This window comes from Ixodes scapularis, unplaced genomic scaffold (genome assembly GCF_016920785.2).
Source record: "Ixodes scapularis isolate PalLabHiFi unplaced genomic scaffold, ASM1692078v2 PGA_scaffold12__126_contigs__length_90152505, whole genome shotgun sequence".
NCBI lineage: Eukaryota > Metazoa > Arthropoda > Arachnida > Ixodida > Ixodidae > Ixodes > Ixodes scapularis.
Window position 1 is genome coordinate 1,698,154 of NW_024609838.1, and position 15,383 is coordinate 1,713,536.

General features: G+C 49.0%; 1 protein-coding gene across 4 annotated transcripts in view; it reads left to right on the top strand.

The window, feature by feature from the left end:
- LOC8035216 (DNA-binding protein RFX2) overlaps positions 1–14,251 on the top strand; it is a 43,264-nt gene extending 29,013 nt beyond the window's left edge. For all 4 annotated transcript variants that reach the window (XM_029975056.4, XM_029975054.4, XM_042289366.1 and 1 more), the window contains 4 exons: positions 6,173–6,322; positions 6,602–6,810; positions 8,343–8,496; positions 9,766–14,251. In XM_029975056.4, the coding sequence (XP_029830916.2) occupies positions 6,173–6,322; positions 6,602–6,810; positions 8,343–8,496; positions 9,766–9,987 (735 nt within the window). In that variant the 3' untranslated portion in view covers positions 9,988–14,251. The remainder of the gene's footprint in view (positions 1–6,172; positions 6,323–6,601; positions 6,811–8,342; positions 8,497–9,765) is intronic.
- The last annotated feature ends 1,132 nt before the right edge of the window (positions 14,252–15,383 follow it).

Consider the following 15,383-nt stretch of genomic DNA (forward strand, 5'->3'; position numbering starts at 1 on the left):
TAGTTGCCCCGCCCATTACTACTGGATTGACTTGGCTGTTCGGCCGGACGTGCTAAGTAGCCTAGTGTCTCCCTTTCCCGACATTCGATGTGTCTAGTCTGACGTCTGTCAATGCCTGCTCGTTGTGCGAGCAGATGCGTGGCAGCCTCCGGTATCGTCTGCTATATATCACCACCGTATATCGTTGTCTGCAATGCCCTTAGGACATGGACATGAACGCTGCACGTCAGCGTTTGTCTTTGCCTTTACCCATCTGCTATTCCGCTCCCTTCTAGAAATTTTTACAACGCTCGCAAGACTCAACCATGAAAGCGGCATTCTACCGTAAAATACCTGGCAAGCGCCCACTCAAACTTTGGAGATAATCGCAAAAAAATGGGGGATGGGCACTTGTCCGGTCATCAATTTTACATATAGATGTACTGTGCATATTTTCTCAGATCTTACCAATTTGGTAATGGGCACTTAATGTGGAATGGGCGGATGCGCGGGATTCTATGGTAGTGTTCTATCATGGGCGAGTAACGGTTCAATACAAACGTCTGTCAGCGTCTCTCAAAGTGCAGTAAAAGAGGGACCGAAAGGACTAAATGAGCGACAAAACAAAAAAAAAAAATGATTGCATCTCCACGTGGTGAACGATGTTGATTGGGGCAAAGCGCTGAGCCGAAGCATGCCGAGCCTTTCCTTCGTTTTCATCCATGTCAGAAAGAGAATGTGTGGTATGGAACGTGGTTATATACGCATTTGAGCATTTGACCGCAGCGCCCTCTCGTCTATAAACGTTGAGCCAATGCATGCAAAGTTTAACGCGATTCTATACGCATTTGACTGCAGCGCCCTCTCCTGTATAGACGTTGAGCAGCTGCATGCAATGTTTCATCCATGACATCCCCAGCTCTTGAGTTACTACCACATCTCGGAGCCGCCTACTCGTCCCACAGTCGCGGCCGAGTGATTAAAGCGATGGACCAGAAATCCATTGGGGTTCGAATCCTGTTGACTGCGCAAACTTTTTTTTTTTTTATCATTTTTTTTTTTGCTCTAAACGAGCACGTGAGCTCACGAGCACGATCACCAGCAAGAATGATGTGAGCACGGACGCCGGACGGACAAGGCTAGACCTTAAGGAGCTTCACCCTTAATATGCAATTATTTTAGCTCTTATGTCATTGATGTTATTTTTTTCGCATGACATCAGCGGGCAACGTTAGTGAGTGTCATGATGCACAATTAAAACGCGACCTAGAAATATTCGCTTTGATAGGCCATGTGCACTGCGAGACTTAAGAGCTACTTGCCTTTCGAAGCGAAATGACGGGAGCACACCTGGACTAACTCGATGCGAAGGAAACACCCCATTGCCGCCTGCCAAAATGGCTCGGAAGTTCTTACCTGTGTGGTATCTTCTCAGTGTTGCAACCATGGTTGCAATTGCAACGTGTGGGAACCATTGGGTTCCCTCTATCCCTATCCAGGCCTAGCTTCAAGCAGGCCGTGGGAGTCGTCGTCACCAATGGCGTCGGCCTCCCGGATACAAGGAACCACGAGGCCGAATTCCCCGAAGGGGCCGGCTCTCCCTTGCCCATTTGGGTGAACGCGCCTTCGGCACACCCTTGAGAGCTATGATGGACGCGACTGCTAGTGGCCTCCCCGGGCGCGTCCATTCTCCGAGGCTACATAAGCTGGCCCCGAAGGTGGGCCAGGGGCTCTCGTCGGCGGAGGCCCTGGCTCTACGGAGCTCGGTTTTTCTTTGTGGGCCTCCGACTTCCCGTGAATCTGTCTAATGCGGCAGCGCGGGAAACCGACCGGGTGATACTGGCAATTGAGCCAGCGCCCAGACTTTTCATTGTCTAAGAGCGAAGCGTGCTGACATTGCAGTCAATAAACACGTCTTTATCCGGACCCAAAGAACCTTTCTGTGTTTCTAAGTGGTACCCCTCCAAGAGGAAATTCCCACATCTGGCGCCCCAACGTGCGGCTTTCCGTGGACTGCAAAGGCAGCAGCATCCATCTCCTTTCGCTAAGATAGCGAACCAGGTCAATTTCCGGCCAAGGATCAAACAGGTGGACAAAGGGAGAGGCGAACGCCGGACACCCAACGCCACTCAACGGCTTAGTGGCCACGTCAGCCACGCACGGACACAATGCAGTGTCTTTTCAGCCGAGCTCGCTTCCAAACGGAGGTGACTAAACGCCCGGAATACGTCCGAGGCATTCCCTTTCGGGACGACGCCAGCCTACTTCGCTGGGGAGGCGCATCTGCGCTTTTTGAGGTCAAGCCCGTTCTCGAACAAAGCACGGTGACGCAACACGAAGCAAGTGCAGCTTTTTGCCTTCGAGACGGCTCGCGGGGCCCACCCAGAGTGGACACCCCGTCAGCGCACGAACTAAAAGCGTATCTCGAAGCGAGAAAACGCGCTGTGCCTGCAACACCGGTCCCAGTCTAGCGAGGTTGCGGAGACCGCCGATTGGTGCCCTTCGTCGCCGCGTCGACGGACCAGTAGCCATCAGGTTGACCAAGCGACCCCCGGAACAAAGGCCCCCCGGGAAAACTGAGTGAGTCAGAATGATTTCCTTTTTACTCCGTCTTTCCTTCCCGCTATCAAGGGACAGAGGACTGGCGTGAGCATGGTTTTCGGCTACTAGAATTTAGTATGTTCCGTTTACCCGCGATCGACTCCGGCCAAAAGTCAGTGAGCGTCGCACGCAACAATAACGTTAGGAACCTTTCAGGGTCACCTATCGAGTTGCGACCCCGTATAAGCGACGTGAAACGTGAAAACGCCGCGGGGTCCGGGGGCAGTTCAATCGTGCTACCGGGCAGTGCAACAGGTTGAACTGCGTCCCGAGAGGATTGCGTGTCCGATTAAGGTGACCGCCATGCGGTCACTGGACGAGATCGTGAGCCGCGGAACTCGAAGTGTTCGTTGGGAATCGACTGTAGCACCGATGAGTTTTTGATGCCCAGCAGAACGATCCGGGGTGTAAATATGTGAATAGTTGTAAATACTTTCGCGGACTCTGCGGAGTCGGGCGGTGCGTCCGCCGGGCGGTACGCTCGCCACTAACGTCGCTAAGCAACTCGTATTGTTGCAGACGGGCTTTGGCAGCCGGGCAGCGTACTCGCCGGGTCGAGCAACTCGTGTTGTTGCCGATCGGTGCCGTAAATAGTCTGGTATTGCTATTGGCACGGGGTTTCTTTTTTTGATTTGGGATCGGTTTCTGTTCTTGCTGATGCGGATAAACTCGTGCTACGTCGCTTGGCCTCTACGAACATTGCAGTTTAAGGTGGCTGTCCTGCGCGGCTGGGAGGTGCATTCGGTGCTCTCCTTTGTTCGCGTTGGCCAGGGCAGCACGCGGCTCCAAGACTTTTCGAAGTTAGGTCGCTGTGCTATACCTGGCCACAGGCATTTGTGTTTTAGTCTCAGGTAAAAGCTAACATGTTTGAAAAATGACAATGTTGGCGAGCCTGCCCGATTGCAGCCCTGCATCGTTTCAATATCACAAGAAAGGACAGGGTGGTGCATTTGACATTTCATTGTGCCCGCAAATCGAAGCGATTAGGCATCGTTAGCAAAAGCAGCTACAAAGAACTTTGCCTCTTCGAATTGTCACCAACAAATTCATTGTCCGGGGTGACGCGAGTCAGCTTGGTATGTGGACATCCGTGTTCACATTAAGCGGAGTCGTGGAACTATTTTCACAATAACTTCGCGAGCCGAGCCAGTGCGATGCACGTGACTCACGGCAAAAAAGACACCTTTGTCTCTGCCTCTTTTTTTATCTCTGGGGCCTTGTGCACCCAGAGATTGGTCGAGTGTCCTCAGTTGGACGGCTCCACCTTGCTCGGAATTTCCGAAGCTTCCTTCTTGGGGAAAGAAACGGGAGAGGGCGGCAGAAGGCAGGCCGCATTCCAGTGGCCGGCGTTTCCTGACTCATGGGGCCACATCGAGGTGGCATCGACGCCAGGGAGCGTCATCGTCGCCGCAGCGTCGCCGGCCTGCGTGTCCAGATCCGGCTCGTCGGCTGCTGGCCAAGATGGCGGCAGCCATCCTCCCGCTGCCTGGACTCGTCCTCAGCCCAGCAACACGTGGCATCCAGTCGCGGACCCAGGCTGTGGACCCGTGCCGACAGCAAGCAGCTCGCATCCCGTCACGCACCCAGTGACAGTGCCCGTGCCACTTAGTGCGTCCCCCAGGAGAGACGCCCAGCCGCCGTACTTTCTGTGATTCTTCGAACATTTCGTCATGGAGTGTCCGGGCCGCCCTTCCTGCACAAGCCAGGCCACTACACGGACATTGCAACGCTACTCCCGGTAAGCCTGCCAAGAAGCGTGGGCTGCAGAGTTCGGCTGCACCCGGGGTCCACTGTCAAGCAGCGAGCTAGAGTTTTCAGCATGTACCGCGCTGATCGTTTTTTTATTTTGTTTTTCTTCGCGGCATGCTCTTTCGCTCTAGCGTTTCGTTTTTTTATTTTGTTTTTGAGAGCCGGTAGGCCATTTTATTTTTAGGCCTACCTTAGCCTTGAGAAGGGGGGAGTGTGGGAACCATTGGGTTCCCTCTATCCCTATCCAGGCCTAGCTTCAAGCAGGCCGTGGGAGTCGTCGTCACCAATGGCGTCGGCCTCCCGGATACAAGGAACCACGAGGCCGAATTCCCCGAAGGGGCCGGCTCTCCCTTGCCCATTTGGGTGAACGCGCCTTCGGCACACCCTTGAGAGCTATGATGGACGCGACTGCTAGTGGCCTCCCCGGGCGCGTCCATTCTCCGAGGCTACATAAGCTGGCCCCGAAGGTGGGCCAGGGGCTCTCGTCGGCGGAGGCCCTGGCTCTACGGAGCTCGGTTTTTCTTTGTGGGCCTCCGACTTCCCGTGAATCTGTCTAATGCGGCAGCGCGGGAAACCGACCGGGTGATACTGGCAATTGAGCCAGCGCCCAGACTTTTCATTGTCTAAGAGCGAAGCGTGCTGACATTGCAGTCAATAAACACGTCTTTATCCGGACCCAAAGAACCTTTCTGTGTTTCTAAGTGGTACCCCTCCAAGAGGAAATTCCCACAAACGGTTGCACAATTCACAGAGCAGTGGTGCCGCTTTTACGGGAACCAATATATTTACTCAGCATCAACACGTCCAAAGAAACAAATCAAGCCAGATCAACCAATATAGCGTATCTGGCTTGACCTAGGCTTCACACTAGGCTTATGGCAGTCTCGCTACGAAAACAGGCATCCACACTGCGCTTCCGAAGGCGCTTACTTGCGACAGTTGTTGCTACAAACTGGGTCGGTTGAGGAGATCTTCTTCTAAACGCATCGGTGAACTCAAAACGACTCGCACTCATAAAAATAAGCGAGCCCAACAAACTATTCTCATTGAGCACACCGTGAACACCGACAGCCATTTTTGTTATCGTTTGAAACCGAAGCAGAAGGGCAATCTCAGGATGTTTTTGACAACAGTAATGACTCTTATCTAGATTATTTGCTTCTCAAACATAAATAATAGTCCATTAAAATACTATTACAGCGCAGGGGGACAAATTTACAACCAACCTTTCACACGTCAATCATCTCTCCAGCCAATGAGAGATCTAAGCACGTTGTAAGTGCGGGGTGGGGCTTAGTGGGCTGCAACTTTCGCCTTCTGCACCCAGATTGCGTCTAGTGGTGTAAACATTGGTCAGGAAAACTTTATTTTTGGTGATAAAATATGTTTCTTAATATATGTGTCCCTTTAGAAAAAAAGATATTTTTGCATCGCAGTGTCCCTTTAAGGCTTGGTTCGCAGACTAGCGTTTGCTTATGACTGAGTTCTTGCGATCCTTACGACGAGAGAACACTCTGGTATGCTGGTGCCACCTATGAGGTGGTCCTGGAACTGGATTTCATTAGAGCGAAGGTTTTGCAGCATTTGCGACATCAAATATACATGCTACCTGGGAGAAATGGTCGTTTATAACATTGTCACAAGTGTTCAAGCCAAAAAAAGAAAAACTGATGCACGAAAAAAAAAAGAGGAAACCCACGAATGTTTTGTGGCTGCCCGACAGACGGTGATGGTGTGCTCTCCCGTTGTAAGATATTTGAAGAGGTTTAAAGGCAGGCGGTAGTAAGCAGTCGCAGGTGTTTGAACCAGCCTCAATCTTTATGTCTGTTGCTGTCCGTTTCAGATAGGAGCAGTGAGTGCCTTTGCCCAAACACTGAGGAGGTACACGTCGCTGAACCACCTGGCCCAGGCAGCGCGCGCCGTCCTCCAGAACTCCTCCCAGATCAACCAGATGCTGGCTGACCTGAACCGGGTGGACTTCCACAACGTCCAGGCAAGAGACTCTGCTCAGCGTTGCCGGATCGGAACATGGTGGCAGCGTACCAGATTCCCACCGAAATTTCACCAGACGCTTAAATTAACGTGAAAAATGCCTACACTCCGTTTCTCACCATGTTTGAGCGCAGCCGACACTGCGATCCGACCGAGCAGCAAAAGTGCATTGTTGTGGCACTCGTGAGACGGTGCTAATCGCTGCGAGCCGCCCGTTTTTTTATCCGAGTTGCCGCAAGAATCCGATCCAATCCACGTGCTTGTGTTTCCGCGTGTTCAGGAACAGGCATCGTGGGTGTGCCAGTGTGAGGATGGACTAGTCCAGCGCTTGGAACAAGACTTCAAGGACACGCTCCAGCAGCAGACCTCCTTGGAGCAGTGGGCTGCCTGGCTGGACGGCGTGGTCTCCCTGGTTCTGGAGCCTTTCCAAGGGAAGGCGGACTTCCCCAAGGCTGCGCGCCAGTTTCTCCTCAAGTGGTCCTTCTACAGGTGAGGCCACAACTCGGAAGATGCCGGTGACGTGCTGTCTAACCCAGGGAGGTTAGTGTGAACTAGAGCGCGGAAAATTGTAAGCGCTGAAGTCACCTTTCTCAAGAGAAAGAGCGATGAAGAAGAGAATGAAAGCAGTCTGTTGCCACATAAGAAATGCAGGACATTATCGTTCAACAAAGACCTTCACCCTTTCCTCTTTAGAAGAGTGAATGATGGAGAGGAGGTGAGTGCAGATGAGGAAATCACCTATGAGGGTGAGCAGATAGCTTTGTGGCAGGGACTTTTTCCTGCTATTCTAAGCCCACAACATACTGTAGGGGAGTGAAGACAGGAACGAAGCGCAACAAATCGTTAGCACTGACATCGGTGATCCCGAAAAAAAAAAAGAACAAGAAAACGATCAACGGAACAGTGGGGAAAGGAAGCAGTTCATATTGTTGGGCGTGTTGGTTCTGCCGCGTCGTGCTGAAGTTGTACAGTTGCCACGTCAACTTCAGTTTTCGTTTTATACAGTGCCCTGACAACCATGTGTTCTCAAACATAAAATAAAATAAAGCAATACCAGTACTGGTTTTCACCGTCGCCGACCGATCTTTTGGACACCCATGATTCGGACTTGTTCAAAATTTCGAACTAAAAGGAAGAATTGTGATCTACCTGATAGAAATAGCGCATTTTCACGACCAATGTTTCGGACAGCTTGAGGTTTGGAAGTCCGATTTTTCTGACGAAATCGTTGCGGGTGATCAGCAGGAAACACCACCGAGAAGCCGCCATTTTAGATTCTAATCGGCTGCACATGGATTGGCTTGGTTTGGAGGCACCACTTGAGAACTGCTAGGTCCTACCGCTAGCTGACGCTATGCTACTGTTTCTTTTTTTTCTCCAGCTGCGCGTCATTGTCGTCATCATTGTTACAATATTGCTTTGTTCATTCGTCATTTTGCAGTCATGGACTTGCACCTCTGATCTCATCTCAGTAAATTGTGTTTTCGGACTACGCTGGCTTGGACGTCATGGTCCCACCTGTTCTTCCGACGCCGCAAAGTGTCGCTAAGAAGTGCAAAAAGTACCTACTTGACCATAACGCTAGAAGAGAAGCCAGCGATTCTCAACCTAACTGAAAGTGGCCGAACGCAAGCCGGGGTGTAACCTGAAACAAGGCTTTATTGAGGGCTTTTTTAAGCCCGCTTAGACGTACTAAAGACAAGTTTTTTCATCTTCTGATTTGTCGGACTGCTCTGTTTATCCAACGTTTTTTCAGGTCCCTGCGAAGTCTGAAAAATCGGTCGGCGACTGTATTTACAATTTCCGCGAAAATTGACTGAGCTGCCGACACATAAATCACCGACATATTTCTGCTCGCAGCAGCCCGAGCTGCACCACCGTAACTCTTGTCGTTTGGGTCATCAATACCTGACAGACTTAGTCGGGAAACTTTGCTAAAACAGTCGAGACAACGGCACAGAATCCGAAGCGAATTAGGAGTTGCAGCGTGTTGCCGAACATGCCGACGTCTACTCCTCCAGCTCGATGGTGATCCGAGACCTGACGTTACGGAGTGCAGCCAGCTTTGGGTCGTTCCACCTGATCCGTCTGCTGTACGACGAGTACATGTTCTACCTCATTGAGCACAAGGTGTCCAAGGCCACTGGGAAGACCCCCATCGCAGTCATGGGAGAGGTGAGCCGGTTTTCTTCCAGGCCTCGGCACATGAGGTGACCCTTTCCAATACATTGTCGTCGCTTCAGTTTTGGTCTTTCAACTGCGGAGGCCTATATAGTCTGTTGCAGGCTAAGAAAAGCGGGGCGAGCTCTTTGCACTTTAACACAGTGAATGCTGCAGAGAAAAAAACTGTCAGTCAAGGGCGAGCAGAGAGCTTTTTGGGAGAGGCTTTTCTTAACCTGCGACAAACTATAGTCTGTCTTGTCTGGCAGCAGTATTAGACACTTTTTCTGGTAACAATCGTTTTCTATTTGTCAGTCAGGTTTTCAAGAACAATGAGGGTCGCTTTACTTTACTTTGTAAGTGACTTTGAGAACTATGGGAATGCAAGGTCATAAGCTTCCTACACCTTTTTCTTACGTTGAAGACGTATTAGAGACAAAACATTGTCTGCTTTGGAGTTTCCCACAGCAGCATTTCCCAAAGAACCTGTCAAAGCAAGGTTTGCGTCCCGGCATGCTTGAATCAGTTGCTTTAGTGTAGCAGAAAGCAAAAGTGCTCCCGCCGCACAAACAAGCTGCAGATCTTTTTTCAGATCTAGTACCAGCTTGCACTCAAAGTATTGCTAACAGCTTAGAGCAGAATTCAAGGAGACTACATTGTATTTCAGAAACCACTTCCCTCGCGCTTAATTTAAGACAATTGACTCGAAATGTAGGAACCAAGCTCTTTTAATTCCTGCATTTGAACTTGTTCAATATTTCGAACCAAAAGGAAGAATTGTGACCTACCCGATAGAAATAGTGCATTTTCACGACCAATGTTTCGGACAGCTTGAAGTTCAGGAGTTCGATTTTTCTGACTGCTCTGTCCGAGCTACAAAGACAGTTGTCCCCACCGCAATAAAGAGTTTTAGTGGATAATTCAATATACCTCCAATAACGATACAGAATAATAATACGATGCATGCACGAAGGCGTTGGCAGGGTATGCGGAGCACAACTTCGTTTGTTTCTTTTGCGGGGGTTGCGGTGACGTCAGAACGCCGAGCCCTGATTGGCTCTTATTAAAGAATAGTGGGCGGACCTCAGAGCAAGCTGCCTTGAGGTCTACCCACCATCCTCCAATCAGGGCTCGGCGTTCTGACGTCACCGCAACCCCCCGCAACAAAAACAAACGAAGTTGCGCTCCGCATTGGGTATCGTAATCGGAGATGTCGGAACGGCCTACTAAAACTCTGTAATAACGCTAACCCTTGCTTTTGCCCCTGTCTGTGCTTTGCCGCAGTTTCTCGGACTGGGCGCCAAGACACCCACATGCGATGGCACCAGCCCGAACTCTTCCCTCCTGGAGAACGGCTCGTCTAGCGACAGCAGCTGTGCCTCGAGAACAGCCGCGGGCTACGGCATGGTCCTCTCCAACGGATGGCCCGCCGGGCTCGTCGGCCAACCGCAGATGTCCGACGCGGAGCCGACGGCGTCACCTCCCAAGAAGCTAAAGGCAGTCTAAGGCCGCAGCACTTTCGCAACGAAGCTCCAGTGTAGCAGCAAGCGTTGCGCCAAGTGCCACCGCCAGTTCGCCTCGTCATCGCGGGAAGGGAGGCGTTGCTGCGGCCATCGTACTCTCAACGACACCGCAACAAACGATTCTTTTTTGAGAACGTTTTGGTGGGCACTTTGCGGACGTCGCACCAGAGGGGGACATGGCTGCCGCACTCACGTTGAACTACATCTCGCGTTTACGGCAACGCCTCATTTGGCGTCGAAGCCAGCGTTGCACAACGATGCAACCTGGAACGCTGTCCACGTTGAGGGAACTGTGCCTCCGGCGTTGCACGTCGTCGGGGTGTCGAGGCTAGTCTTGTCCGTCGGCGAACGACGGTCGCCACTTCGTCTCGTTTGCGGTCGGCGCTTTGCGGCAGAGGGGAGGAACGTCGCACAGTCTGCCTTATATGTATTAACAAGCTTTGCAGCGGGTTCCGAGGAAGCGAAGCCTTGGAGGGCCACGACGTCACCCATCTTCGCTTCGGAGAGCTTAGTTCGCCCGGAATGTGCAACTAGAGTTGAAGGGAATGAGAACGGTGCCTCTTTTAAATCGAAAGATGCCCCAGTTTCTGGCTTCTAAGGTGAATTTGTCACTTGCGAGCGTGGGTTCTTGCCTTTCCTGTGTCCGTCGAAGCTTTTGGGGACAGTATTAGAGGTAACGACGTCCCGTGTCGGGGGGTGCCATTTTGCGATGCCGCTTGCTCGTTTGTTCATATGTACACAAGCTTTCCGCCGTTTGTGAATAGGCCGCACACTTCACGGTGGGAATCGGCGTTTCGGTGCGGTCGCGACTTATTACGGGAAAAGTGCCATCAAGAGTTCCGTCGAGTTTTTGTTTGTTCTTTTTATTGTTTTATGGTGCAAAACGTTGGGGAACGTTTTTTCCGAGTGCATGGTGATCTGTTTCTCTTGACGTGCAGATTCTAATTTATGCCGTGGCGTCGGCGCGCCTTGCTGCACATAGTGTGTCAAGAACTGCCAACTTTCTGTTTTTTTTTGTTTTTTTTTAAGTTTAATAATTGTGGGTTGTAACATTTGAATGTGATTAATGCTTGTCAAAATTAGTTACTTTTTCTTGCTTTTTTTTTTTTTTTCAGGCAATTATTTTATTGTTGAGCCATACTGTCTGACATTTGAGGCTCTGACTTTAGATGCAGCTTGGTGTAATTGGGAAGACAGAAACGTTCTGTGGCCGACCTGAGGCTTGCTTGCTTTGAAGCATTGTTCGTTGCGTGGTGTGATTAATTTCGATGCGGCCATTCAACATATCATCACCAGTATCGTCTGTGCACATAGCTCACAGTCACCGCCATCTTGTTCGCTGCATACAGTCACCACTATCACACCATCACAAGTGCACCATGGTCGTGTATTTCCCCAGAAAGCAAAAGTGATTAAGCTATGATTCGAGGTTGCTGTACCGTGCGTTGCCTGTGAACTGAACTTTGTAAGTGGTTGCTCCTAGTTCTTACTTTTTTTTCTACCCCCAATGCGTTTCTAAGTTCCTTAAGGTTTCAATCTCTTTGTTTGTTTCAGCCAATTCACTTCCCTCTACGTTGATGGTGCAGTCGATGGTACAAACTATCTAGTGATAAATTACTAGGCACCTTATAACTTTTGGCATCTGCCTACTTACCTGAAACAATTAGAACGGGAGGTGAACGAACATGTAATTTTTGATCAATGCCGCTTCACGAGTACTTGTGTAAGGCCAAAATCAACCTTGATTGTAAAGATACGTTTGGGTTTGTAGCTCATGTTGAGGTGCCATTAAGTTACAGGGCCTGTAGCGTTAATAGCCGATCGCATGGATGACATTTTCGCCTAATAGGCAGCCTATACTTAACGGGACCAAAAGTTTGAAACTTTAGCTGTAGCACGACCTTAAAACTAATGGTATTTTGAGAGACGCAAAATGTGTAAGATAGAACCTTTTGTTTTAATGCATTGTATAGTGTACTCTTTTCTTCTAGTTCTATCACTTGGCTCCAAGTCATCTATCAACTTACAACTGCTGATTGGCATTAACCATCAGTTGTTTGCAGATGCTGCAAAGTACACATATGTCTACTAAAAAAGATGAATACTTACGGATGAAGTGTTGCGATTGTATGTTGAGTTGGTTATTTGCCAAGTATGTCAGCATCATTGGGTTTGTCATGTGTCTTCTCTAAGACAAGCCCAACAGGTTTTGCAAGGTTTTTCCTTTGATTATAGAACCAGTATGGGCTAGTTTGATTTCAACCAAACGTCACAGAATCAGTCATTCGTTCGCAAAGTCAATCTCTAAATATTCTAAGCCTATGGTGCTTTATGTTATTCTACTCAATTGTCAATGAGCTATTGCTGAACATCAAAATGTGTTTTCAAAACAATTTTGAAGCTAAATGTTCCTTTTACCTATGCTCTATTTTTTTTTTTCGGTCACTACTGTGCTGTCATTTGAATGTGAGTGGCACCACAAACCAGAACAGACGACCATTACATGAATACGGAAGTGACACTAAGCATTGGTGTCGGGAAATTCTATATGCCATCCTAATTCGTTTTTAGCACAGCTCCATTCTTGCGGAAACATGTCTCGCTACGCATCAAAAATCAAAATGCCATCCAAGATTTTTAATGAATTCATCCATTTTCGCATGTGCATAGATATGAAACATTGTACATTATGTATGTTTGTTTGTTTTCGTTTCAACTGTTCTGATTTCTTCATTTGTTGAAGGATGCTAGTCATTGCACATGTCTGTGTCGGCAAAGAGTCAAGCCTCGTTATACAATGCAGGGTGCAAGGAGAGTATGACCACTACTACATTTTTTTTTTTTTAACTCTACAGGGTGAATATTTTGTTAATGTTGCGCCAGCCTATTGGCCTCATGAACATAACTTTCTTCACTTGTGTGCGTCGTCGGCTTTCGCAAAGATGGCATCCAGTGGCGGACAACTGCCTTATTTTCTAAATATTGAGATGTTGACTTGACAGTAGAAATATTTTATTGGACACTTGTCAGAATGGTCGAAATCAAGAAAGTAAATAAATGGCACTTGGTGCAGCTAGGGCCATTTATTTCTGACAAATTAATTGCATTGGAGGACAATTTCTCTATGTCATGATTGTCTCAAAATGGAAGCTCAGCTGCTGAAGCATGCTTCAGTTATACTGACTTGGAGGGTACCCAGCCCACTGGAAAATATCATTCCCTCTTTTTCTTCAAATTCATGACAGACACGACCGCCGAAACTTTAAGAACATTGTTTGCCATCCAACTAGTCTTTGGGAAAATGACAACGGACATCCTCAAAAATCTTAATTTTAACCGACGGCGCACTTCAATTAATCTACCTTGTTCGTTGGAAGCGACAGTTTCATTTACGGCATTAATTGTATTCAACATTTTGTCTTTTTCGTCTCTGATGCGACTTTTTTTTTTTATGATCTGGTTGTTCCTGCCTCTCCGGTGTGGCTACATTTATTCACTTGTTTGTGTGCCGAGTGAGATGCAGTCGGGAGGGCCACCGACATTCTGAATGTCTTTCCGACGTCCCTCTAACGTCCCTAGAACATCCAACATCCCTGGAACGTCCCGAGTGTTTCTGCGACGTCGGTGGTTATTTTCCATTATCTCCAGTTGCAAGTATTTCATTAAAACCGGCCATAAGTAGAAATCTTTTTTTGCCTGAAAGCAGCGCATAACGTTGTACGCTTATCTCCCTCCCCCTCTGAAATATTTGTCACCCACTTTCGCACCACTGATACACCGCTCGGTGCACTGCGCCTGGGCGCAGCGTTTGCAGGAAACTTGCAAAGAAAAAAGAAAAGTTATTTTTGACACTGTCTGTATAAAAAGAAGACGGTCATATTTGATGATGATGATGACTGCGGTCTGTCTCCTTAGCTCTGCCCCCCCCCCCCCCCCCCCCCCCCCCCCCCCCCCCCCCCCCCCCCCCCCCCCCCTTCTCTGAAGAAAACCCCAATAGGTCCGTTGACAGCCGCTGCCGAGAAATGTAACGCACAGTGCTTTTGAAATGGCGAGATTTTAACTTGATATTTTCTAATATATGAATGTTTATCTTTTTTCTGTGAAATAAAACAGAAGTAAAGAAATCATTTGTTTCCTGGGATATTTCTTGAAACGGCCGGGGCTTCCTCATTACTTTAGCCTTGCACCCAGCCACGTTGTCCCCCTATCCGGTATGCGTTCCGAACAAAAAACGAGATTACAACCCCGAACAAGTAAAAAAGTATAGAAGGATCATAACAACGACTGACGGTTGCAATTAAAATGTTAACACGTTCTACTGTCGAGGCGAAAAGAAAGCAACGTTTTCACACATACCGGAAGTTCCAGAATTGAAGATGGCGGCGCCCACGAAGAAAAGGTGTATACGTGGCTTGCACATGACGTCATTTCCGATGCCCTCCAGAGAAGAGGGGAAGAAGGAGCTCCCCTCTTATCAGTAACCTCCCGGATTTGCACCGGCGTCGCTATTCTCCTCCCAGAAGATTATAGAAAATTAACCTTTCACTCCAAACACTTACAAAAGACAGTTTCCCTCTCCTCTTTTTATATGGTGTTCAAAAGTATGCGATGTGACGTCAGTGCAAGGAGCTTATAAAAGCCTGTGTCGGGCTTTCATAAGCCCGACACGGGTGGGGGGTCAGCACTGATCTCAATGACAATTGCTGGATCGCGCTTGCTGCTCCCGCAAAAAGCCACCGGACGCAACCCCGCTGGGATACTATTTCCCGTTTTGCTAGCCTTTTGCTGCGGTTTTCCAGCGTGCTGTAGACACGTTTTCTACTCGTTCGTCGTCATTCGCCGAAGAAGTTTTTTAAAGACTCTGTGTATTGTTGCGACTTGCTGTTGTGAACACGTGGAAAATTTTACGAAAGTGCAGTGTCGCAGGAAAAAGGCACAACGCGTCGAAAGGAAGGGCTGGCGGCGTGTTCAAAGCTTCCTTGGCACGCCGAAGTGCCGTGTCTCTGTGTCTTCGCGCGCTTGGATACCGACCAAGAACCGACGCCGTGTGAATGTGTTTAGCGAGTGCAATGTGCGTGAAGCCGTATCAAAAGGTACAACTCGTCGAAAACGTGTCGCCGGTGTCGCGGCGTGATCAAAGCTTCCTTGGCACGCCGAGTGATGCATCTTTGTGCCTTCGCACGCTTGGATACCGGTCAAGACTTGACGCCGCGCCAAAGTTCTGAACGTGTGTCGCGCGTAGATGCCTTTAGATCATTTATATATATCGGCCACGGAGTTCTGGATCGTCCAGCTGTTCCGGTGAGTTGCTATCAATAATAGGGGGAGATCTGTACGTGTTCTTATGTACTATATTAACCATGACTATGTCCCAAATCT